Source organism: Mesoplodon bidens (genome assembly GCF_964165515.1).
Source record: "Mesoplodon bidens genome assembly, chromosome: 8".
In the NCBI taxonomy this organism is placed as follows: Eukaryota; Metazoa; Chordata; class Mammalia; order Artiodactyla; family Ziphiidae; genus Mesoplodon; species Mesoplodon bidens.
Genome location: NC_138165.1, coordinates 12,235,490 through 12,262,588, shown reverse-complemented (window position 1 = coordinate 12,262,588; position 27,099 = coordinate 12,235,490). Strand labels below are relative to the sequence as shown.

At 45.4% G+C, this 27,099-nt stretch overlaps 1 protein-coding gene across 5 annotated transcripts in view; it reads left to right on the top strand.

Annotated features, from left to right (window-relative positions):
* NCKAP5 (NCK associated protein 5) overlaps positions 1-27,099 on the top strand; it is a 1,063,262-nt gene that overhangs the window by 1,015,231 nt on the left and 20,932 nt on the right. For 4 of the 5 annotated variants that reach the window (XM_081241961.1, XM_081241963.1, XM_081241960.1 and 1 more), the window contains exon 17: positions 2,216-2,358. In XM_081241961.1, coding sequence (XP_081098087.1) covers positions 2,216-2,358 — 143 coding nt within the window. Of the gene's footprint in view, positions 1-2,215; positions 2,359-5,428; positions 5,562-27,099 lie in introns of all 5 variants that reach the window. The other variant, XM_081241964.1, reaches the window with a different exon arrangement.

Here is a 27,099-nt window from a genome sequence, read left to right as displayed (position 1 = left end):
AAAAAAAAAAATATATATATATATATATATATATATATATTGCATGAAGTTTGAAGAGAGAAGGAACGTTTACTATACTGTTTCCTATAGAAATAAATGATTTGAATATAAAAATGTAAAAAATAAAAATATAAAAATATTTATTGCAGCTCAGGATGACACTAAATAATTTTTAACTTGTGTGCCTCATGTTGCATTTATGACATGCATAAGCATATGAACTAGAATTCTAAAGACTTTCATTTCTGACTTGATGATGAGAAAGCAACCACAAGTAGAGATTATACCATGGGCTTCTGAGAAATTAGAAAAGAAGACTTTTCATTAAACATCTGTGAGTCCATGTGATCGGGTTATTCCCATGGCTGAGGTCTTCCTCCATACGGTAATACTAACTGCCATGAATGTTTCATCCCAAATTTCTGCTTATTTCAAGCCAAGGCTACATTTTCAAAGGCTGGGACATATATTATTTTTGAAATAAATGTATTGTTAATTAATGACACAGCCTCCAGAGATTCAGGGGTGAAATTGTAGTTATAGATTATGTGCTCCATGCCTGACTAGTCACATGTGTGACCTCAATTCAGCGGCAGGCTGCCGAGCAGACTCCATGATTAAACACTATCATTATAACAAATTGAATAGAAACTGCAAGCCTTGAATTGCTTCATAAGAAGGGGATAGGAAGGAGATTGTTCTGATCTTGCTGCTAATATTCAGTGCGCCGGTTTTCTTAGTTTTGTGTCTTAATTAGATTGTCATGAAGAGTTGTAAAAAAAAAAAAGTAGTATACGGTAGAGAGTGAGGTCAACACACTGCAGGACGTTTTTGTGCCGTCCGTCCCGAAGCTTCCTGTCTACCTTAAGATGTTGTCACTGCGGGTCAGAGGCAGGGCTGGCTTTCCAAGGCTTTTCTCTTTTCTGTGGCCATTGGTTACTCATTTTAAACATTAAGGAATGGAGATCTAGTTGGGACAAAAGGAAAGTGGGGGCTTCCCTGGTGGCACAGTGGTTGAGAGTCCGCCTGCCGATGCAGGGGACACGGGTTCGTGCCCCGGTCCAGGAGGATCCCACATGCCGCGGAGCAGCCGGGCCCGTGAGCCATGGCTGCTGAGCCTGCGCGTCCGGAGTCTGTGCTCCACAACGGAGAAGCCACAACAGTGAGAGGCTCACGTAATGCAAAAAAAAAAAAAGGAAAAAAAGGAAAGTGGTTTCGAGCAGTCAATTCCTGGTTAATATATGCATTTGAATTGGTTATTTTCTTATCCCCGTATCAAAGATGGAAGGAACTGTACAGACCTCCCAATGCTGATGAAAATACAATTACCTCACTTCCGCTCACAAGCAAAATGCTGTTGCAAGGCTCTCACAGCCTGTCCTGTTGATAATCACTGAGGCTGGAGGATAATGACAGCAATTCTCCTTTCTGACATGAGGAAAGACTACACTCTGCAGGTTAATCTGCTGTTATGGGTAATGGAGACATTTTAATCATTCTCTGCTAATTGCACCCTGGCTACTTACAACGTAATCCATGGGCCAAGAGCAGCCCCTGGGAGCTTGTCATATATGCCAGCTCTCAGACCCCACTCCAGACCTACCAAATCAGAGCCTGCAATGTAACAAAAGCTTGGCTGAGGTATATGCACATATGAGCTTGAGACTGCCCGGCGAGATCTTTAAGGACCTCTGAGGACTTTCGCAAGCCACCTTATTCAAAATGACCTTCATGAGTTTCCTAGGAAAATCAGGGTTCCCTGATCAAACATGTTTGGGAAAGGCTGTGAATTCACATCCTCCCTTTGGAAATTATGAAAATCCCCATTAGCATAATGAAGGCTCCGAGAAGTCCTCCAAAACAGAAACTTGTTTGTTATTTGATGTATAACACTGTTTGAGGAATGATAGTGTTTCGCAAGCAGTTTGCCCACTGAACCCTTTCTAATATGAAAAATTTGTCCACATTTTTTGGAAAAGTGGTCCAAGCACAGTTTGCCTTTGGGTCTCCAAGGTGGACATCCTCCAAAGATACACGTAATGACGCAGACATTTCTGTTAGCATAGACTTGCAGGGGACAGAATGTTGGGAAACCAAGCTGTTACCATGTTTGGACCCTTTGGATTGTTTCTGACTATCTCCCCTACCCTCGTCCCTAAACTTGTAAAGAGTTGAAGAAAGCTGATTGTGATTTCATGTACATTTCCTCATTTAGGAAAAATCAATTCCCAAATGCAGAGTGAAGCCAAGCCAAGGCCTCAGACTTGTTCATCATTCGAATATGCTGAAAACACAACGGCAGTGGACAGCAAGCCACTTCTAGCCTGGGGGGGTGACAGCGCTGCTGCGGAGACCCAGGTAAGGAGAGTCGACAGGAGGGCACCCTCCACCTAATTGTCCTGAGTGTGAAAAATGACCTCCTTAACCACTTCCGTGATCGACTTTAATGTTAAGTCAAATTTGTGGGATTAGTGCATAAAGACCAAGGCCCAGGGCTTTCCTTTTTTCCTGAATTATTAAGTAACACTGTGGGTTCTTGTAATTCAAATGATTCCATTCATCTGCACCCCAACTCTTGAGGCAAGGATGCTCTGCCCTGAGTAGACATTGTGGAACGGCCATTCACTCTCCCAAGCCCTAAGAGCACCACTTAGAATGATTCAGTGATATTTTTTCATTATCTTATCAGTTACTTCATCATTTACCTTGCTCCTATGAAACCAGTAAAGCAGGTATAATTATATTCCCTTTTGGCATGAAGAAACTAAAGCCTGGAGTGGTCAAATGACCTTGCCAGGGTCAGTGAGACGTGTGTTTCTTCAATCCCCATCATTTTTGCTGGGGGTTCTTCATCCGCCCTGAGATGGCAGACACACAGGCCTCCTGACGCGTGATTGGACCTGGGGAGGAGCTCGGGGCTCCGGGACTCTTGGGTCCTCTCTGGGAGCTGTGTCCCTCCTCAGTGCCCTCCCGCTTACCTCTTCCAGCTAATCACTTGGGCCGTAGTCAGCCTGTTCACGATTTCTCGGCTTGCCCTTGGGCTGGTCCACTTCGGGGTCTTTGGTGGTGCCTGCAGCGAGAAGAGTGGGAGGAAGGACACTAGGCTCAATTACCCGAGCTTCCCGGCCCTGCCTTGGCCCTTTCTGCTTCTGCTGCCTTGGCTCTCCCGGCATGAGGAGGCCCTGTCACTGTTTCTACTAGGGTTGCGACCCAACCTTGATGATGAAATACCCAGTTTAGCCCACATCTGAGATGCCCCACAGCCAGGATGGTGGAGCCTTCTTTCAGTCTTTAGCATCTCGGTATGGAAATGGTACCCTGGACAAGTAGGCGAAGCGATCCCCTGGCCTACAGCCTCGGTGTACAGCACAGGACACCAGCTCCAGAGATGCTGGACCATGGTCAAGGTCCAGGGAAAAGTTACTGGGACACCGTTAGAACTCAGCCCTCTGAATTCCATGTCCAGCACTCAGAACAAGGGTCTGAAAGGAGTAAACCGGTGTATTCTATCATGACTTAATTTTTAAGTCTTAGGGTTTTCTCAGTTTTCTCCAAAGCAGTAGTTCCTTACACGAGCAGACATCAGAATCAACTGGGGGGTGGCACCTCTTGCTGCTGTCCACATACACCCACCCAGTGTCCTGTTTGGTACAGATGGGGTGAGATCCAAACACTTCTAATAAACACCCAGGTGATGACGATGCTGCCGGTCCACAGAGCACACTTTGAGAAACACTCTTTCAAGAACTCTGTGCTTGATTTGGGGACCAAAAAATTGAGAAAATCCTAGAAGACATCCAGAGTTGGAGGGGAAACAGTTCAGAAACAACAGGTGGCGACAGTGGCAAAGGGCTCAAGCAATTCCAAGGAGAAAAGAAAAAAGAGAGAGAGAGAGAGAGAAAGGGAATTACTCAGTGCTGGCCAGGAGGGAGCTATCCCCTCTATGTGTAATGGCAGGGCACTCCTCACCCAACATTCATATTCCCCAACACACACACCTCTCTGGGGTCCCCTTCCTCATCACCCTGCACTAGCTTTTCCCATTGGAAATCCTGCCCTGACTTGTAAGAGTCACAACTGTGGCTTGGAACTCACAACTCTGCTTCACTGACCGCCAGGGAAGGAAGGTTTAAAGTAACAGCTTTATCTTTCCAGTTCCAAGCACAGTGCCTGGTTCCATTTGTGTCTGTTGAATAGAGGAATGAAAACAGGCATCTCATCATACCCAGCATCCTGCTGGAACTCTAGACATGGGCTCCCTTGGGCCCACGGTTGTAAACGTGTCATCCTTGCTAGACCACCAGTACCTCCTGTATAGAGCTCTGTACCCCCAGAACCTAGAACACCACTTAGCACAGAGTGGGTACTAAGATGCTTAGCACAGCATCTTTTGAATGGGTAGGTGAATGATGAAGTGCATGAAGGAATAAAGGAAATAAGTAACTGCTTGAATGTATAACCCCAGCTAGGGCGGCTTACATCCTAAAATGTGTTCTTATAATTTCCAACCAAATGACACCCTCCCAAACAGGATTGACTTTACAGACGCATCCCATACAGCTGTGCCTGAACTCTCTGGGACTGGTGTGGAATAATCAGCTCTAACAGGGCAGCCTGCAAACATACTAAAGAGAGCCCCAAATGCCCTTGATTCTACACACAAGAGTTGCGGCCTTAGATATCAGTATTCCACTTGTGTGCACAGCAGGAAGAACCATCCATATGGTATCAACAGCCTCCACAATTCTTGAACTTGGTGTTATTGCCACACCTGTGACATCCTCTTGGGTCAGGCTATGTGTGCATGTGAGCAAGAGGGGAGACCAAGTCCCTTGCCCTGTGAACTGTGAGTAGATTCAAGGACTATGTGTAACCCTATAGGCTAGCAATTGTGTTCCTCCGTAAAGCCTCCTATCCTTTTAGGGGCTGGAATAAAATTAGGGATTGGGTAAACATTTATTCTTTTGTTCCCAAGGTTGATTATTGTCATACCCTCTGATACTTGAAAGCCAATGGTGAGATCAGCTAAATAAATAAGCCAAAAAAAATAAAAATAAATAAGAATAAATAAATAAGCCATTAGACCTGGGACAGCAGCTCTAATTGGCACTTGAGAAAAATAAGACCCATACAAACAGTGTACAAAATGCAGAGCGGGTAACTGTGGGGACTGTCCTGTGACTGGGACACAAGGGCAGCGTGTGGTCAATGGCTTCATCAGTGCAGGTCCATATCTGCAGCTCTGGTAATTGAGCAGAATGCACCAGCTCCGCGTGAGGCAGATGGATGGACCAGGCAGACTGGGGGTGGGGTAGCGGGAATGGAATTCTGTGCACACACCAACCGCCAGATACGAACATCCTCACAGGATGGTCTGCCCATTTTGACTAGCGTGAATAATCTTAACGGTCTCATATTACTCATTTAGGACGAGGTACCCAGAATGTGTGCGTACTCTGCCAGCGGTGGCAGTGATAGTGACAGTGACCCCGACTATGGAGATAATGGTTTTGGAGCTGGAAGGGGCAAGTTAGTGAAAGTGATGAAGAGCGCCACCCCAGGTAACGCGCGCCGGGCCCCGGGACATTCGGGGCTCCCGTCCCTCGGGAACCTGTCCATCACGCCTTTCACTGGGTTCTGTCTCCACCCCGCTTTGACTTTGCATCTTAGTTCCGTGTCTCTCCCGAGATCTAATTTTCTGGTACTTATGGAAGATTGTCTACATGCATCAGTTTGCTTTCTGGTATTATCTTAATGACATGGCCGTGCAGTCTGTAAGGATTTTATTTCCAATCTGGCGTCTCCCAAAAAGTCTTCAATGGAGTTATCTCCATAATGAAGTAATGACTATAAAGATAACTTTGTTCTTAATTACATACTTCGGCAAGTTAAATCATCCAGTGAGCCATGGGTGGGGTGTTCCCAGGCTCTCTGCTCATATCATGCTCTGTAACTGTGGACCTGTTACCCATACCATTATGAGCAGGTCTGTTTATACGAGGTTCAAACTTTCTCACATTATTTTTATTTGAAAGAGAATTGGCAGTAGAAGAACCATCATCCCGAGGCATTTAAAAATAAATATATTCAGATGGCATTTCCTTACAGACACAAGAGGACACATGATCCCCTAACACAAAATGTGGCCTAGGATCTGCGTTTCTTCTAATCTGCTCTGGATTATCAGACATATTTTAATGATACTATGGAGAATCATTCTTCTTGTACTAATCAACTTTTCTCAAATACTCATTTGGCAATTATGTGATGAAACCATGACTTTCCTTTTTAAAACAAGCCTGATGTGTTGCTTTTGAAAAAAAACATAATCTAGCAACCACGTGTGTTTCCGGTTTTCCAAGAGTCTTGACATTTGTGATACCTGGGGGTAAGATAGGTGTGTGAGGATGGTCATCAACCTGAGCCTCCTCTTTGTTGCTTGCGTCCTACAAGTCACCAGAGCAGCAGGACAGATGGGTGAATCCTGCAAAGCCTTACCAAGGGGAAAGTGCAGAATACCCCCTTGGTGTTTTAGTTAGGCTGTTGTCCTTGTCAGCTCTCGGGGCTGCGTCAGCGTCCCTCTGGTTGTGACAGATAAGGGGAAGGAGAGTTCATCATCATGGGTCCTTCCGCATGAAGACGCCTAGGCCAGGCCAGCTCCCTAGTCCAGCTCATCCCCTGGACTTAACATGGGTCCACAGTGAAGAATAACCTTACGTCATGGACCCTCAACTGCGCCTCCGGCTCTAAAACGCCATTCATTTATTCAACAAATACTTATCAAAAGCCTCCTCTGGGCTAGCTTTCCAGCAGTGAGTAAATGGACAGAGATCTCTGCCAGACAGTAGAAAAAAATGGGTAGAATAAACTAGTAAATGTATATAGTTTGTTGAAAGGAGATATGGAAAAGACAAGTCGAGCAGGGTAGGACGGGAGAGCAGGACTGCTCCGGAGCAGTGGGTGGGTGGGAGCGGATGTTAACATTTAAATAGAGGGCTCCCCTGGTGGCGCAGTGGTTGGGAGTCCGCCTGCCGATGCAGGGGACACGGGTTCGTGCCCCGGTCCGGGAGGATCCCGCATGCCGTGGAGCGGCTGGGCCCGTGAGCCATGGCCGCTGAGCCTGCGCGTCCGGAGCCTGTGCTCCGCAACGGGAGAGGCCACAACGGTGAGAGGTCCGCGAACTGAAAAAAAAAAAAAAAAATTTAAATAGAGCCGTCAGAACAAGGCTCCCTGAGAAGTTGGTGTTTGAGCAGAGGTGTGGTGGAGGGGAGGGAGGGAGCCCCTGGAGGATGCCTGGGGGAGCGCAGAGCAGCAGCTGCGGGCGGCCAGCGTGGCTGTGGTAGAGGCGGGTGTTGCAGGACGGGGAGACGAGGTCCAGTAAACGGAGAAGGAGCCAGAGCTCTTGTACGGCCTTGCTCACCTTTCTCAGGTCTTTGCTTCTCCCCTGAGAGCCATGCATGGGGCCCTTTGGACATCTCTGAGCACAGGAGCGGCATGATCTGAGATGTTTTCACAGGACCGCTCTGGCTGCCATGTCGTGAAGACTGAAGAAGCAAGATCGACTAAGAGGCTGTGACACTCATCCAGGCAAGACGTGTTAGTGGCTGGGACCAGGGGGGTAACAGTGGAAGCAGTGGGCAGCGCGAGCTGATAGAACTCTCTGCAGCGAAAGGAGTGTTCTGTCTGGGCCCTGTCCAGTACCGCAGCCATCACCCACCCATGGCTTAGGAGCTCTTGCGATGTGGCTAGTGTAAGGAACTGAATTTCTAAATTTAATTTCTGCTGTAGTTTCCCTAAGAGTCCCCTTTTCCTCTATTTTAATTTGTTTTTATTTCAATGAACTTTCAATATCAATAGCCAGATTTGGGTCACTGTACAACACAAGGAGTGAGAATGGTCTCATTCCAGTTCTAATTAAAAACACAACGTGAATCACTGATAGATGGGAGATGGGGGTGAAAGAGAAAGCAGGGTCAAGGATGGTTGCCGGGGGGGTCCTAGAAGGGATAGCGCTCTGCCCACTGCCGTGGAGAAGGCTGAGGTCGGGGCTTGAGGAAGCAGAGTGGTACTCGATGCCACGTTCGAGGTGCCCGTTGAGCAGGCGGAGGTGTGAGTAGGCAGTGGGCCGTGTGAGTCTGGAGTTGGGCAGGTCAGCTCTTGTCTGGAGAGGTCACTGGAGTGTCGGCGTGTCGATGGCATGTAAGGCCCTGGGTCCAGCTGAGAGCAGAGGAGGACGAGTGCCGACAGAGAGAAGACCTCACCCTCCCGAGGTTAAAGGTCGTGGAGAAGAGAAAGAAGCAGCAAAGGAGGCTGGGTAGGAAGCAGCAGTGAGCGGGGCAGAGGAGAATGCGACGTCTCAGAAACCAAGCGGAAACAGTCTGTCAAGGAGGAATTCCACGATTCCGTGTGCTACTTGCTAAAAAGAGGGACACAGTCTTCCTATTGAGACCTGTCTCTCACACTGGTAGTGGGGTTCCAGGGGTGGGGGAAGGAAGTGGGGATGGGGAAGGAGGGACGGTCTAAAGGCAGTTTGAAAACATCCTGAAAAAAGGAAACAAGATGAAGACAAATTGTCTGACTCTGAATGAGGACGTACCTGAGTATGAGAGAGATCGCTTTAGGTCCAGCTTGTTTAAATGAGTTGTGCAGAGCGATAAGGAATACGCATTCGGTGATGGCTGCGGATCCTGGTGAGCAGTGAACTTGCTCCTTTACCATTTATTTCTATCCCCCTGTAAAAGGAAGTGAGTCTCAGCCTCAGGTTCTTTCCTCTCTGTCCTCACTGTGTTCATCCTTTTCCCTCCAACCAGAGCAGATCCCTGTTTGAGAGGAACAGGCTTCTTTCATTCTATTGCTTTAGCCTCTGTGCACATGGTGCTTCTTGGGCTGAGGTGCACAGTAACCCTGGAAGCAGCACAACCAGCAAGAAGAGGCTTCCCTCTAGCCAGGCATCTGCCCTCTGTCTTTAAACATGGACTTGTTGCCAGAACTCTGTCATCTGCCCACCCTGCCCGATCCAGCCACCCCCCAGCCCTGGCTGATGTCAGTGCGGCCGGGAAGGGAAAACGCGTGCAGACGGCTGGCGTGCCTGTGGGTGTGTGCTGGCTTCCAGCAAGCCTGGGAAGGGATGTTTAGCGTCCATGCAGCCCCAGTAACTTTCTGGATGTTGGCAAAGTTGATAGGAAAAGAAAATAGCAACAATAAGAGAAAAACACTAAAAGGAGTACATGCCTTGGGTGTGCAGTAGAGATTTTTCTCCCCTTTGGAGTCACGATTTTGCCTTGCTTTCATCACCTGTGCCTGCGAAGTGAGATTGGCCCCTAGCCCCTCACCCCCCGAGCCCATTCCCTCTTTAAGTAAAAAGGTTTTGTAATAGAGGTCCCCAACCTGCAGGATGGAATGTGCCAGTAGATCTTAAAGCCTTAGTGGATGTTCTCCAAGCTAGTTGGCCTTTCTGAAACACACCCTCTCCCCCTGGTTCCCTGAAATTTCCCTCAGGTAGCGGAGGGCACCTGCCAGTGGCAATCTGTCCTCCGAGGCTTCTAGGAAACTGACACTCAGTGGCCTTGACTTCTTAGGCAAAAGAATCCTACCTTCCAAAACCCTGCCTAAGGGCTCATAATGCACTCAAGTGAAGACACGTCTTTCCTTTCACGATTGGTTTCTCTAGAGTGACTCTGAAATGTGTTTAGAAAGGCCAGGGTGTTGGCAGAGAGGCAGCCGTGGGAGCAGGTTTTAGCCGCTGGGCAGGTGGCACAGCAGGTGAGGGGGTGGGTGGGGTGAGTCTGTGGCTTTGTTTCCGTGGAGCTTCCCGCTCCAGATTGCCAGGCTAGGCATAACAGACACTCCTGCCCCTTTCCTGCAGGTGGGCCCTGGGAGAAGGCAGGAGCAAGGGACAGAGGTGGGAAGGGGAAGGAGAGAGAGAGAGAGAGCAAACCAGGGCCACAATGTAGAATAGGGCAGACCCAGGGGAGATGCAGCGATGAAGCCCCGGTCTCTGCACGGAGCCGGGCGGGGAGTCTCACCCCCGACTGAAGGCCCCGGACCTGGTTGGCAAAAGGTGAATGAGCAATTTCTAACCAAGGCTGCTCCCCCAAGCTTCTGATTCATCCGTCTGTCTGCCCACCACCATCCCCTACCCTGCCAGGTACCTCAAGGGGCCAAAATCCAAGCTCGGCCCTCTCTTTTTCCCCGTAGAAATGCCTGCCTTCTGGCTCTCTGTCTCAGCTGATGGTCTTGCCGTTCTTTTAGCACAAACAAGGAAGCTAGAAGCTTTCCTGGACTCTTCCTTCCCTTGCCTCCACCTCCTGGCATTCCCAGGGTCCTGCTGGCTTCCTTCTGGGATGCTTCTCAGACCTGCTCCTTCTCCAGCCCTTCTTCTGCTGCCCCAGTAGCGCCTGCCTCTGGTCTGCATGACCCACTGCTTCCCTGGGCCCCTCCCCCCACCAACCCCCTGCCCGTCCCACCCCCCTCACACGCATCATTCATGCCGCCAGTGAAGTATAAAATCCCGTCATGTTCTTCCCTTGCTTAAAACCCTTCAAGGACTCCCCCCCCACCTTACTCACAGATAGAATCCAATCTTCTCCTCTTGCAAGGTTCACAAAGGCCACCTGTGGCCTTATCTCTCTGACTTCATCTTCCTCCATTTCCTGTCAGAAAACTTTAGGCATCATCCAAATGCTTGTTCTGTCCTGAGCACACGATGCGTTGGGGGCTTCCGTGCCTTTGCTCTCATGGTCTTGCTTCCTGGAATGGCTTTCATGCCAACACCCTTCTCTAACCTTTGTGTAACTCCTGCTTAGTCTTTAAGATGGAGTTCTGGCTTTGCCTCCTCCAGGAAGTCTTCCAGCGCTCTTCCATCACCCACGTTACTCTTCCTTGTCTGTTCTCCTGCAATACTCCATATTTATTTCTACCACTTGCTACTTGAGATCATAGCTGTTCTTTGCATGTTCAGCTCTCTCGTTAGTGTCAAGATTGCTTCTCATTCGTGTTCAGCACTTAGCACAGGGCCTGGCACATCATAGGTGTTGAATAAATGGTAAACAACATCATAAGTGTGGAAAAAAAATGCAACACAGGACTGGTTAAGGCTTTGGTTAACCTCATGCAACATTCATCATCCATTTGGGCCTTTCCTCATCCAGAGAAAGAAAGACCCAGAGCAGCCACCTACAGAGGGAAATTCTATAAGGACATTTCTCCTTCTCTGTATGGCTATGCTAGAGAAATTGGTGAATCCATTTTTCCAATTTTCCTCCAGGATACAGACGTAATTCAGCTTCCTCTTCAATGATGATTCTTCATGGTGGCTGCTGGAGGCATATCAGACTCCTCTGTTTGGTCTCTTTTAAATGGTCCCGGTCCCCTGGCTTGATTTTCATAATCTCTGCCCCAACTTGGGAGTTACTGTCACGGAGAGTCACTCGTATTCATGAAAATGCATCACACCCTTGAGACCTGAAGGAGACAATGGTTGAGAACCTTTGCTCTTCCGATATTTGTTCTTTGAAAATCTCTAAGTTGGAGTGGTCAGTAGATAAACAAGATTGGCAGAAAGGATAGACGCAAAGAAGAGAGTTGACCTCTACTCTGGTTCATCTGGTTTATCCGGCTCTTACTCTGTGTCCAGGCCAGCGCTGGACACTGGGGTTTGAGGGCAGGTGAGCGACACAGCCCTGCTGACTCGATGCTTCTAAGCAGACCTACAGACTCGAAACAGCATCTGAGAGAGGAGCTGCTCAGAGTCCTAAGCAGTTGTGTTCTACGGCCTAAGGCCACGCGCACAGTGAGCAACCGGAACTTCATTTGTGTTTAGTTTTCGTACATTGACTTCCCACTTAGGGTCTACAGACCACCGTGCTCTCGAACTTACTTTCAGGAGCACTCCCTCCCTCCTCTGACCCCTCACCCTCAAATGCACGGATCGGGTCCAATGAGCAAAGCTCCAGAACCACGGCCCCACAGCCAACTGACGCTGCTCCTCCAAAAAAGCCCCAGTTTCCTGAACAAGAAGTCCGTTTTCTGCATTTCAAGGTGATTACATTCAACAAATTACAAAGAGCCGAGGCAGCTGAGTTAAAAACAATTGGTTTTGCAGTAATTAGAGAAACACAAGGACATGATGACTGTGGACCGCTATGAAAAGGGACACTGAAGGATAATGGCTCCAGTTCCTGGTTAATTCCTCAGCTTGAATATTTGGAGATTCACAACTAATTATGCAGAGATGATGAATTTTAAAAACGCTGCCACTCTGTCTTGCCGAGGCCAAGGACTTTGGCTATTAATAGAGCCATCAGATTTTGCTATATTGTAGAGAATTCACGCAAAGTTTGAAATGGACACTAGCGGTAAGAGTTATCTTTAGCCCTTCCTGGATCTTCTCTCTTATTTAGATCATTTGAAAGATTGGCTTTATATTGACAAGCCCATCCCGACTTGAGGGGAATAGACACATGCAATAAAACACAAGGGATTTGTCTCCTAGCGTTAAACTTTCCTGGATGACAAATGGAAAGTACTGACCGTGACAAGCAGGCTGCTCCGAGACCCTTACTGGAGCCAGGTTCTCAAATTTCTCTCTGTCACCATTTATTCACCATCAGAAAAGCCACAGCCCTTACAGCTATTCCGATTGGGTTTGCACTCTGCTGAAGTTTGGGGATTTTTAGTGGGGAGAAGTGTCACGCACAATAACAAAACAAAACAGAAAAGCCCACTAGCTTCTAAAAACCACGTGGTCAGAAGCGAACCCTCAGAAAGAACCCACTGTGTCCTCAGACAGTCTTGAAAAGGGAGGCTGCGATGTGACCTGCATTTAATTAATTATTAAAGCTGCATATTGTGAGGCCCTTAAGAAAGCAAATGTCACGACAGAGTTTACCCTCCGGTCAAAAGAGCCGTGTGCCATGGTGAGACCGTCGCTCAATTAAATTGGACCGCGGGATACAGAGGAGATGCAGACTAAGTCTGGGGACCCTAATGAGACGTTTTGGAAGGAAGAGATGCCCCCCAGAGCCTGTCACTCTGTGATGGACATTCTCCCCTCCGCCTGCCCACTGTTACCACCCCTCCCCCAGTGCTACCCACCTCAAGTTCCAACACGTTAACAGTCCCAGACATTTAAACAGGAGCTTGCAAAGTAGAATTTCAAAGCACAGGACACGTCCTTGCTTGTTGTGGACTAGGTAGGGAGAGCAGATAACACAGAGTGCTGTGCAAAATAGCAATCTTTGGCCGCCAGGACTGAAAGAAAGCTGGGCAGTGGATCTAACTAAATAAGCAACGCATCGGATGCCATTTCGCTTGTGAAAATGTGTGCATCTCCTCAGTCTCATGCAGGGGACGCAGAAGGACCTGCTGGACCGCCAAGGCCCCTGCCGCCAGAAGCGCGTCTGAAAATGACTTTTGTGTAGCGCTTACCCATAATCCGAGGGATACCTCCAGTGTTCACTCTAGGTCATCTAGCCCAGTGGCTCTCAAACGGGGTGACTGTGCTCGCCACGGGACGCTCGGTGATGTCCGGACACATTACAGGCTGTCACAATTCACAGGTGGTAGGGAGAGCTGCTGTCTGGCGCGTACAGCCCATGGACGCTGCTAAACCTCCTATAACGCACAGGGCAGCCCTGATAACAAAGCCTTCTCCTGCACAGGATGTCAGCAGGGCTGAGAAGCAGCCGGGACGAGATTAACCTCTGCGTATCGGAAATGTTTGCTGGGAGGGACAACCTGTCAAATATTTGTGCCAAACTACGACAGCAGCCACACCCCCCTGCCTGCCCGGCAGGTGCACCAGGCCTGGCCCAGCCACCTGATTGGGGGTTAGGATGCACGTCCTCCAAGAGGCTTTGGAAGGAATGTCCGTGCTCCTGTCTGGGCCTTTCACAGTGGCCTGTGGCGTCTGGTCTGGTGCCTCTGTCTGAGTGTCAGGGACACGACGACCGTCTGAAGTACTAACACAGACCACAGATTGTTTGAGGCTGCTGCCCATTTAAGCCTCTTATTAGTGTTTCATTTCTGTCTCTCTTAGAGAACATGTGCCCGAGGAGGCGGGACTCCTTTACAGACTTGAAAGTTACCCGAGGACAGTTCATATCCTCACGCTGCTCTAGTGAAGCAGGTAAATTGCAGTTAGATGTTGAAAGGAGATAAAACATCTTCAACAGGTGTTTGGGGTCCCTGGGGGACCTCAGCGTTTCCTACTTGCCTGAAAAGCACATTGTGACATTTGGAAAGGGCCCCTTGCCAGGACCCTTCCACAGAATGGTTAAGACTAAGAGTAACATAAATCTCAGGAATAGAAAGGCTAGGTGAGCAGAAGGAGCTCTGTTGAAGAAATAGGGTCAGTGGGGAAAAGAAGGAGCTCAGTATTCAGGGGAAATCTCTCTAGAGGTAATTATTAAAGTTTGCAAAAGGAGAATGGGATGTGCAAAGCTTTGAGGTGTGGGGAGAAAGGAGACATGGATTCTCATTATTTAGCATATTTTGTTCTCAGACTTGAAGAAAAAAGACAGAGACCATTTCTAATATTCTCCCATCCCAACCACCCCTCCTTAACCAGCCAGAAACCTACAAATATATCCGTACTGTACAACCAAGCAGATGACCTCAGGGAAAAGAGCAGGGTTCCTTCCTCACCAGCAGCCAGGAATTTTGCCAGGAAAATGTCAAGCCTCATTCAGCAAATCACACAACTGGTTTTCCTCTGTGCACTTCTTAGAACCTAGAAACCAAGTCATGGGCTGTTTGGCCGGATGTGTTGGACATGCCCATCGTTGGGGGTTAGGACCCCCGGGCTCTAGTGAATAGACTTTGTGACCCTGGACCCATAGTGTTAGCTTTTCTGAGCCTTCGTTCCATCTGCCATCCAGTGCCCACCTTGCCTTCTTCTCGTGAAATAGTTCAGATTTGATTATTGACGTCCCAAGGCCTCCAACCTGTAGAAGGCTAAATAAGCATGAGTGGAATTATGTTAAACAATGCTGAGGGAAACAACAAATCCTGGAAGTTAAGGCTGAGGTATTCAGAGGAGGGGACGGGAGCACAGGGACCTTGCAAACTGTGGGCCAAAGTAATGTGCAGCTGCAGCCTCTGAAGAGTAATTAAACCCACCTCATAACTTAGCCAGGGTTATACAGTTTCATTAAGGGAAACGCCACATTCTCTTTATCTGTTGTTAAAATTCAGTCTTAAGTAAGAAGGAACTGATTCAACCTTCCCTGAAACAAGCCCAGTAGCCTCCTCCTTCCTTATTATTTATTTTCACAATAAGTAGCAATGCCCCAAGCTGTTACTCAGCATCCTCGTTTCCAGATTCAGGTACACGGGGCCCAAGAAATATGGTGAGGCTGGATCAGGTGGGGGCAAGTTCCATTTTTACCCAGACCAGGCATTGTATTATAAATGAATAAATGAGCACACTCTTTAAGGAATTTAATGAGAAAAGGAAACAGCGTCCTTTCCACGGCATTGGCCAAGCTGGCTGTCAGTCTTGGGCAGGCAGAGAAGGTTAGTGGTTGGCTCCCAGCCTCCCCGCCCATCAGCTTACTTATTTGTTTATGAACCCCCAGAGGCATCATAAACAGTGTTTTCTTCCACCCTCATCTTTTCACTTTTTAAAAAACTTCCCTTTTATCTTGGTTTGTTTGACCCATCCTATGCTATAATTATAATATATCCCATTGGCCCTTTTCATCCTGGAATGTTCCCTCCCCCAGAAACCTCCAGGTATCTTCCTGAATTTGATGAGGATTCTGTAGAAGGAGACGTGGCGGAATCAGTATTTTGAGGGAAGACCTAAAGCTGTGCTGGCATCGTTTACTGCCCCACAGCACCCACGAAATCTTTGAGACGTGCACAAGGGCTCAGATCCCCATCCTGGAGCGTGCATGTGCCTTCTTGGACCGTAACTTACTGAGTGGTCTTGAGCAAGCATCTGTCTTGCCCTCATTCAGCCAATCCCGAGCTGGATGTCTTCCGGATCGCCCCCACCCCCCACCACCAGGCCTGATGTTCTATTGCTGTAAACAAAGCCTATAGTGACTCGGACATCAAGCTTCAGCTTTCAGGATCCAGCAGTCTCTGCTGTTTGGAGAGCTTCTCAGAGTTTTCCTCAGGTCTCATTTTTCAAAACTTGATTTTATTGTTGTGATCCCAGAAGCCTCTCCCCTACCTCTGTGCCGCACGCCTCATATAGGTTAACCATCTTTCCTGGTTTCTTGCCCGTCCTTCTAGTCTTTCTTTGTGCAAACCAAGCAAATGCAAATAAACACTTTGTATACAAAGTAAAGCAAACTGTACCCGCTGTGCCGCATCTTGTTGTGTTCTGATTTCCTCCAGTTCACAACATATCCTGGAGATCGCTCCATGTCAGTACATAGAAGTCTTCCTCCTCCTTTTTCACAGCTATGTACTAGGTACAGAATTAATGGAACCAGTCCTCTATGGAATGGGTTCCCAGAATTAGACTTTTGAGTCATAGTAAACGCATCGTCAGAGGAGTTGGGCTGTTTTCACATCCACCTGCAGTGATCGACATGCCTGTCCCCCCAAAGCCTCACCAACAAATTCAAGGTCAAACTATTGTGCTCCACCCATCTTACATAGAAGAAATGTATTTCCACTGTGGTTTGGATTTGATTTCTCTTCTGAAGAGTAAGGCTGAGAACTTCTGCTTAATTCTACTTAAATGTCATTGTATTTCTGATTCTGTGAATCATCCGGGAGTGACCTTTGCCCGGATTTTTACTGGGCTGTTAGTCTTTTTCAACATCTTTTCTAAGAGCTTCGTAAAATTTAGGGAGACTGTTCCTTCATTTGTGATACAAACTGTCCATGTCATTCCCAGTTTTTCATTTGCTTGGAATGTCACTTAGGGTGTTCTTTGCAGTATAGAAGATTTTATTTTCATAGGGTCAAGCTCATCTGTCTTTTGTGACAAGCCTTTGCTCACTGCAAATTTATTAATTTAAAAAAAAAACTCATGTTTTTTTTTTTTTCCTAGTACCCAGACAGTGTGTATTTTTGTCCTCACATACAGATCCAACTTTTTAAAAAAATTTGACTATCCGGTTGTTCCATGTCAGTTTTACATTAAAGAGATACTTTAGCAAAGAGAAGATCAGTCAGTTTCCTTTATGACCAGCTGTGAAGGAGGCAATTTGGTAACTGAGGGAAAATGGAAAGATCCCAGTTTCTTCCATTACAGTGATTCATGTGGCCCACCTGACCCTTTCATCCCCACCTTCTGGAGTTTGCTGTGTCAGTCACTTCACCATCGGACTTAATGAATGAAAAAAGGATCATACGACCCATGTCCAGGTGAAGGAATATCCTTTGTTTCTAAGGACCTTCTGGCGATTCATAGAGTGTGCTGTCCTATTACTGACTGATCTTTGGAGGACTCATATTACAGCCCTGAAGATGTGCAAGGAAGGAAAGTTAAGTGTGCAAGAGGAGGCTCCTAGGCCACTTGGGCAGAGTGAAACCTCTCCTTTGGCCACGCTTATGGGTAGACTCAGTTAGTACTCACTGGGGACTCACCATGCATCATCACTAAGTCCTGGGGGCAATAGAGAGGAAGCCTGAGGCATGGTCCTGCCCACACAGAGCTTACAGTCTAGTTGTAGAGAGAATAAGTTAGAAATTTTAAAAGCCACTAACAATACCAGCAGCATAGGGTATTCCCTGGTGGTCCAGTGGTTAGGACTTGGTGCTTTCACTGCCAGGGCCTGGGTTCGATCCTTGGTCAGGGAACTAAGCTCCTACGAGCCAAAAGGCGAGGCCAAAAAAACCCAGCAACATAGAAATAAGTTCCCAAAGTTTCCAAAAGTATGGTATCGACACCCCACCCGTGCCCAGGCCTGCTTGTCGTTCTCACAACTCCTACTCAGTGACCTTACATCATGGACTATCATAGGGTCTTCTTTTCCCATGTCAGATGAAGACTTATTTTCCCCATTTTGAACGGAGTGGATCATGTCAAAGTCAGAACTCTAGATCTAAGCTTCTGTCCGTCTCCTGGGATTCCATAATCCCCTCATCTCACCATGACCATCAAATTGCTGTTATCCCCATCTGCCTCCCCTGCTTGTTCCTTAACAGCAGGAATTGTGACCTCTTCCACTGAAGCTCTGGCACATGGCGAGGGCTTACTGAACGTTTATGGATGGGCTGGGTGTATGAATGGTCTATGACTCTGAGACTGAAAGCCAACAGGGTTCCCAGCAAAAGGCATGAAGTAGTAAGGCTGTCTCCCTGGAGGGACTTTGGGGTCAGTCTTGAAGAATCAAGTTTGAGTTGGCATAAAGGAGAAGATCTGCTTGGAGCTCGTGAGGGAATCGGGGAGTGAAAAAAGGGTCGGAAGAAGGCAGTGACCACCAGTCTTCCCCATAGGCAGTTAGCAGGACAGAGGTCGTGTGGCTTCACAAGAGAAATTTATAACATAAAGGTGGTGCCAACTGGGAGTGGTTGTGAGCTGTGTGTGCCAGTGAGTCTGAGAGGGGAGCGGAGGACCAGCACAGAACACGGGTGATGAACAGGCTTGGATTTGCCGTTACTGTTCCCAGAATCTGCCTTTCAACTCGAATCTGTCCTGCAGCCTTCGCTGAAAAACAACAAACAGAAAACTCGCCTCTCTCTCTCTCTTTCTGCTTTTTCTCCCCATATCTAATAACCTAGAGCTTTTGTGTTAGACAAGAACTTAGAAGTCATCTTGTCTATCACTGCAATGGAAGATCCATGAGGGCAGGGATTCATCCCTTTGTCATTTGTCATCATATATTCCTCACGCCTTTAACTTTCAACGTGGAAATTTAGGTTAGATTCCATTTGCCTCTGGGAAACCCAGTGCTGTCCTTAGGCCTCGCTGTTCTCATTTTGCAGATCAAAGAAAGGTACTTCGAACAGTCACATTGTGGAGGGAACAAGCCATAGAAATCGGTGGCATTTTGTTCTAGAGACAGCTGCACTATTTGGGTTTCGGCTCCTTGAGAACTGAAATCACACCTTACTACCTGGGCTGAGTACAGTGTCTGGCAAAACTTTAGGGACTTGCCAAGTGTTCATCCAGCACTGTTAGATATAGGATCATACCACCTCTTATTCCTGACTTAGAGCTCAGAAAAAAGGAAAAGGGTCCTAGCAGTAGCCTCTGATGGAGAGGTTTGGTTTCGCATTTAATTAGCTGTGAGAGTCTCTGGGTCTTACCCAGAAAAAAGATGTTGAATTAGATCAGAGAATTACAAATCTTTTTTAGTCATAACAGAAACTTTTTTTGCAAGCAAACTATTACAGAGACCCAATGCTTAAGACAGACAATACATGTAAATTTTTGTAATGTAAATGTAAAAATTTACCAAACGTTTGTAATGTAAAAGTGTTAACAAAAAAAAAGCAGGTTTGACAGGCATAAATGATGCCCTGCTTCCTGAAGTCACTATAGTGGCAGCTGTAGTATTTCAGAGGAAACCCTACAAGGGTTTCTCAGCCCTAGCCAGACCTTAGAATCCTCCGATTGGGTTGCCATATTTTAACAAACAAAAATACAGGATACCCAATTAAATTAGAATTCCAACTAAATAATGAAATAATGTTTTAGTATTTACCTAGGCATCCAAGTTTATATGGTTTCCTATGTTTTTTCTGGCAACTCTACTTAAGGAACTTTTAACCAACTAAATTCTAGACCAGTTAAATCAGAATCTTTTGGGTTGGGTGTTCCCATTAGAATTTTTTAAGTCCCTCAAGAGATTCTAACATGCAGCCTGGGAAGAGTTCCGCTGATCTCTGAAAAGCACAGTGTGAAAATTGCAATGGATGATCTGTAAACCACTTCCACCTCTAAAACTGTAATTCTAAGCAGATCACAATTTGTGATTTCAGAATTTCTAAAATAGTTCTTATCAGGAGAAAGACTATTTCCTATCCCCTGGCCCCAGCAGGGAGATGGGTTAGTATTACTAGATTATGTTTGGGAAAGCCGCGTTCTCCACTTACACTTTGTGCACTTAAAACTGAGGTCTGTCTAACTGTCTACCCCATCCTACAAAGAGAGAGTGCAGAGTGGAGAAGGGGGCCGCGCCGGCCACTCGGCTGAGCAACAAGGCCCAGGTGCTCTTTCCAGCGTTGTCACCGCCTGGCTCTGTGCTTCAGTGTCTTCCATATAATGGGGGTAATAACCAAAAGAAAATAGTTGCTATTTGTTGAACTTCTAAAATGTGGCACACAAGTCCTCCGTATAGCTCATTCTAACCTCCACAGCAATGGTTCTCGAAATTAATGTTTTTAGATTTATTTTATTGAAGTATAGTTGATTTACAATGTTGTGTTCATTTCTGCTGTACAGCAATGATTCAGATATAAATATATATATATATATTCTTCATATTCTTTTCCAATATGGTTTATCACAGGATATTGAATACAGTTCCCTGTTCCATACAGTAGGACCTTGTTGTTTATCCATCCTATAGATAATAGTCTGCATCTGCTTATCCCAAAGTCCCAATCCATCGCTCACTCTCCCCTACCCCCTTGACAACCACAGGTCTGTGGGTCTGTTTCTGTTTTGTAGATAAGTTCATTTGTGTCATATTTTATTTTATTATTTATTTATTTATTTATTTATTTTTGCCATACACGGGCCTCTCACCATTGTGGCCTCTCCCGTTGCGGAGCACAGGCTGCGTGGCCATGGCTCACAGGCCCAGCTGCTCCGCAGCATGTGGGATCCTCCCGGACCGGGACACGAACCCATGTCCCCTGCATCGGCAGGCGGACTCTCAATCACTGCACCACCAGGGAAGCCCTGTGTCATATTTTAGATTCCACATATAAGTGATATCATATGGTATTTGTCTTTCTCTTTCCGACTTACTTCACTTAGTATGATCATCTCTAGGTCCATCCATGTTGCTGCAAATGGCATTATTTCATCTTTTTTATGGCTGAGTAGTATCCCACTGTGTGTATATGCTCCATATCTTCTTTATCCATTCATCTGTCAGTGGACATTTAGGTTGCTTCCATGTCTTGGCTATTGTGAATAGTGCTGCTGTGAACATAGGGGTGCATGTATCTTTTTGAATTAGAGTTTTGTCCAGATATATGCCCAGGAGTGGGATTGCTGGATCCCATCTGTTACTTGTAGATTTTTTAATGATGGCCATTCTGACTGGTGTGAGGTGGTACCTCACTGTCTTCCTGACTTGCATTTTTCTCGTAATTAGCAACGTTGAGCTTCCTTTCATGTGCCTGTTGGCCATCTGTATGTCTTCTTTGGAGAAATGTCTGTTGAGGTCTTCTGCCCATTTTTTGACTGGGTTGTTTGTTTTTTTGTGGTTGAGTTGTGGTTCTCACAATTGGATGAGCATCAGAATCCCATGGAAGCTTGTTAAGACACACATTGCCAGGCCCCAAGCCCAAACCTTCTGGTTCCTTGGGTCTGGAGTGGGGCCTGAAATTTTGCATTTCTGACTAGTTCCCAGATGCTGCCAGTGCTTCTGGTCTGGTGGTTACCTGTTGAGCAATACTACTTTCCAGATGCTCTGTATTATTCCCTATTGTAAAGGTAATAAAACTGAGCCTTAGACAAGTTCAGTGACTTGTCCAAAGTCACACAGTCCATATCCATGCCCAGGTCTGCCAAGTGTGTCTGCCTTTTGTGCTCTAAAGAGTTAGTTTTAGAGGAAATTAAAGCAGGTTGTATCATTTTCAAGGGTGCTATTTTGACTTTTAAATAGACAAGTATAAATTTCAGAAAAGATAAATAAAAAGATAAAACGAATGCAGTCTTTCTTAAGCAGGAAAAAATGAGCAGATGCCTGTATCTAATGAGAGTCTAAAATATGTGAACTCCAATAATCCATCAGATCGGCAGAGCAGCACTTCGATGCTACTGGATTATGGTTGGAAGCTATTTTGTCCTTTGGAATTGTACCGTCAGCTCATAAAGACATGGTCTACAGAACCCATTAGCATATTCTTACCAGTGAAAGGCACAGAAGTAAAGAGTGAGCTCTTGCAATGTAGGGTTTGAAATACAGGCTAATAAAAGGCACAAAGTGACAATTTACTAATGAACGTTTGAAACCACTGTTCATATTTTCCACATTTTAACAAACAGGCAGAAAACTAAACCTACACAGCTATGATTAATCTATTTTAAAGAAGGAAAAGTGAAAGTTTGATGGGAGGAAAAACGTTTTCCCTAACAACTAATTTGAAAACCAAAACCACTCTCCCTTTCTCCTGTTGGCTTGGAAACAGCCATTCCTCTATATTTCTTGAATTCTTTTACTTTCCCAAAGGGTTTCAACTTATATTTAAATGAAAAGTCATTTCCCAGTTTTCTACAGTCTGGAAAATAGATCAACTATATCAAAATGAAAAATGTCACCGTATATACACTTAGCTTCCTTTAGGACATGGAAAAGATGGTACCAGAAGCTGACCTACGGAAGCCTCTAGAAAGGTCAAAATGCTCAACAGAAAACAATGATGCCATTCTTCTTTCTACTTTTGTTAGTGTTCCTGATGTTACTTTCATTTCTCAAGAAACCTACAACTTTTCAGAGCAAGAAATATGCTCTAACGTGACATCCCTCTCAGAGGATTCAGTATCCTAATAACAAAGAATGACCGAGATGATGTGGACAGTTTATCAGTTACAGTTCTGCTGTTTAAATGCACAAAATATTTTATTTTTTTTAAACTCAAGTGGCATTTATCACAGTGCTTGGTCTGAACTGATCTCCATGCATCCTGGGAGCCCATCCTGACAGGCAACCCCAAAGACCAACTCCTCCAAGGTGACTGCTCTTTAAGGGATTGTTATTAGAAGCATGGGGACATGAGACCATCAGCCACCCTGGGATCTCTCTTACCTTTCCCTCTTTTAATTATTCTAGATTACTCTAACAATTTGTAGATTGTTAATGTGATCATTTACAAAGTTGCCAACTGTGAGTCCAGGAGAATTTCTCCTTCATTTTGATTTTCTCATCTTCAATTCTGAAAGCTTTTTAACTGTCTACATTTATGGCCAGTGAATATAGATGACTAAGCTTTCTTGCCAATAAAAAGACTAGGAACACTGGAAGCAGAAAGCCCTTTCTGTCCCTACATAAACTCCTTAACTTTGCTGAACCTCAGTTTTATAACCTCTCTAATGGGCACAACAGAATCTACCTCTGTAAAGTTGTAGGCATTAAAGGAGATGATGTGTACACAACCTCTATCACAGAGCCTTGAACACAGGAAGTGTTCGGTAAGTGGTAGTATGATCACTGTCTCCACATGGGCCAATTAGCTTTTAATACAAATAATAGTATTAACTGTTCACAGGAACTGGAACATTCCAAAGCTAGCAAGCTTTTGTAGGTATAAGCTTCTGGTCTATGGAGGACTTGACTCTATAAAAGGAACCAACCAGCAGAAATCTATACTCACGACTGAAAAATAGAAGCTGTGAACCTGCAGTTCTGTGGGGTCATGATGGCCTCATTTTGACATACAAAGCCAATCCAGGTAAATAAATATTTGCTACTTTAAATTAAATGTATGCACCATCATATGTGTTGCAAACTAAATTTTACTCGGCGTTGAATTTTTGAAACGAACTAGGATTTATTAGCATTGGGTTGGCTAAAATACTCACATGAAAGTTAACTGCTGGTGTAAGTGGTATTTGGAAACACATTTAATCTTCAATAGAAAAAAAGTTCAACAAAACTTGGAAGAAGAGATCTCTGAAATGAGATACTTTTAAAGATTTTCAGAGTTAAATGGAAAATAATAGATAATCAGAGAAGAAATAAAATTATAAGGTGTGTAAAAGGTTAAAAGAGTCAAATGGAAGAAATGCAGGTGTGTGTGGTATGGACAAGCTGATGTAACAGGAATGACAAAAGTATCATTGTATCCTGTTTCAAATCAAGGCACAGTTTTATATTATCAGGCCCCCAGATTTCTACGGCATCCTGTTTTGGATTCACTCCCACCTTATGCATCAAAGGTCATAGCAGGAAACCAATAGATGAATATTGGTACATCTCCTCTTGAAAAAGGCAATTCCATTGAGAACTGGTCACGAGCTATCATTTATTTAGGGATAATGGGGCACAAGGTGGGAGCCATGGCCAGGAATGAAGCAAAGAATAAAAGGAAGTTCCAGGATCAAAAGGTCCCTTCTCCCATAAAGGCGAGGCGGGCTCTGTCATTTCCATCCTCCCAGATTGATGTTCCCACCCCTGAACTAGGTGTCACTCTTGACAGACCTTCCAGGGCAGAGATGTTGCTGTTCATTCTGAAGCTTTTTGCTCTTTACCAAGAACATAACAACTTTTTTCCCATTTGGAGAAGAGACTTCTTCCTTCATCCTAAGCATAGACATGGCCCACCTGAGTCCACAGCTTTATTGACGACCATGCTGGAGACTGGGGGATGGCACCTGAGCTCATCCTGGACCCATGTCTATATATTTTTTTGCGGTACGCGGGCCTCTCACTGCTGTGGCCTCTCCCGTTGCGGAGCACAGGCTCCGGATGCACAGGCTCGGCGGCCATGGCTCACGGGCCTAGCCGCTCAGCGGCATGTGGGATCTTCCCAGACCGGGGCACGAACCGGTGTCCCCTGCATCGACAGGCAGACTCTCAACCACTGCGCCACCAAGAAAGCCCTGGACCCATATTTTTAAGCCAACCTAACTTTCATGACACAACAGGGACTCTGTAAAGAGCCAATTCATATTTCACTTGATTTTAGGAAAAGCTTTCAAATGAGAAGTTGGTCTGACTCTGTTCATTATGCCAGCTGGCCCCCCAGTTGGCCTGCGTTTAACTTAGTCTGTAACTCACTTATTTGGTTATCATCCCTACAGGAGTGAAGGAAGTTAAGCCATTTATATTCACAGCCCACCAGGTATATTCCCCTAGCATATTGTGGGGAAAAATTCTAGCTGGGAATAGAATCCTGGGTCTAAATCCAGCATTTTCAAATTTTAAGAGGGAATTGAATTTGAATTTATTTTTAAAGAAAGGAAAACCTTGGGACTAAAACTTATGTAAAAGAGTTTTGGGCCAAGTACACGTTTGCAAGGAAATGTTGATTACAATTTTCCTCTACTCATGGACTCAGCCAATGGGGTGGGGTGGAACAGTCTAACTAGCCAGCGAGCTAATGTGTGCATAAAAAGAAACATCCTGTGAAATGTTGCATTCCGTGGTTTCCTGATACTCTAAATATAACTTCATTTCCTTTCTGATGATTTTTCCTTTCAAATGAAGTATTTTTTAAAATTTTACAGAATTAATGTAATCATAGTTTCAAAATTTTACATAGCACGGAGTTAAAGTTTTTTTATCTTCAGCATCCATTTCTAAGTCCAATAAAGGTAAAAATGGCAAAAAATAAGCTTGCCTTTTTTCTTCTCATCAGTTAGAAAAATTCATAAGCATATATTTGTAAAACCTGGAATTTTAGTATCATAAAGTGACTCCTGTTGACAATGAGTCTTCTACAGAGTACGTGTTTTAGTTTCCTAGGGTTGCCGTAATGTAATGAAGAAACACAAACTGGGGGGCTGAAAGCAACAGTTCTAGAGGCCTGAAGTCTGAAATGATGGTATCAGCAGGGCCGTTGCATGCTCCCCCAGCTTCTGGTGGCCACTGACAATGCTTAGTGTTTTTTGGTGCGCAGCTGTACAACTGCAGTCTCTGTCTTTGTCATGGCATGGCTGCCTTCCCTCTGTGTGTGTCTGTCTCTCCACCTTTTCTCCTCTTCTTAGAAGGACACTATAGTCATTTTGGATTAAGGACCCTTCCTATGCCAGTGTGACCCATCCTCACTTATGCCTTAATTATATCTGCAAAGACCTTATTTGCAAATAAAGTCACATTCACAGGAATCAAGGGCTCGAACTTCAACATAGCTTTTCAGGGGACACAATTTGACCCTTAAGAGTACCCAAAGCCAGAAAAGCTGAAGATGACAAGCTAGAGGAATTGATAAGACAGTTGACTTCAGTAGGAAGAAGTCAGCTTTGATTAGTGAGTTCCTAGGATTTATCAATATCATATCCCTTAAACAAGTGGTCATTCCTAGCTATGATTCCTGGCCAGAAGACGTGGCAGGCCAAAAGCCCTAGGCCTCTCAGATATATTTATATTTTCTCCTACCTTATGTAATTAAAGTAAGCGTACCAAAGAACTGTATTCACAGACTGTCTGGTTCCCTTTGACACATGGAAATTTAAAAGTATTTCCAACATTACTTGCAAGTGCACTAAACATAGGTACTAAGCAGCAGTGCTTGAGAAAGAGGAATGGCAGGGATGTGACAATGGGGGGAAGTTTAATTCTTGGGGACTTCCTCTCTGATCACTGCCCACTCATTAACTTAGTTTGGGTCATAACTCCCCAGCAATACCCTGGTTTGCAGTGGGATTCCATTTTGAACATGTATGTTGATTTAATGAGAAAAGTGTTCTTTTCTGTCTTCCCTTATTCTAATAATGCAACTGTTTATCTGTGCCACTTGTTTTTCACCTATTATTTATTAATTCAGATACATCACCTATTATTTATGGATTCAAGAATGTTTATAGAGTTTATATTACTTGACAGGCAACATTCTAAGTACTGCAGACAAAGCAAGGTTAAAAAAAAAAAAAGACAAAGTCTCTGCCTTTGTAGATATTATGTTTTAGATGAGAAGACAGATAATAAACAAACGAAATGTAATTTAGTGTCAAGTAACGACATATGTTATTAAAAAATCAGGCAGGATGAGTGGTAGGAAACAACAAGGGTCCTACTTCAGACAGAGTGATCACTGACGTAAGGTCTCTCTGAAGGGGGGATGTTTGAAGAGTTTTGAATGAAGTGAAACTTTGAAATGTAACTGTTTGTAGGAGGAGCGTGTTGGCAGAGAGTGCAGGAAATTACAGAACCCCTGACGTGGGGCCTGCGATGTGTCCCCAGACAGTTATGGCTGGAAGGGAGGGAGAGGGAGGGGATTAGAGAAGAATCTGGGAGCCAATCACAGAGGACCTCGTAGGCTGTGTCAGTAACTTCAGGTTTCTAAAGTGCTCAG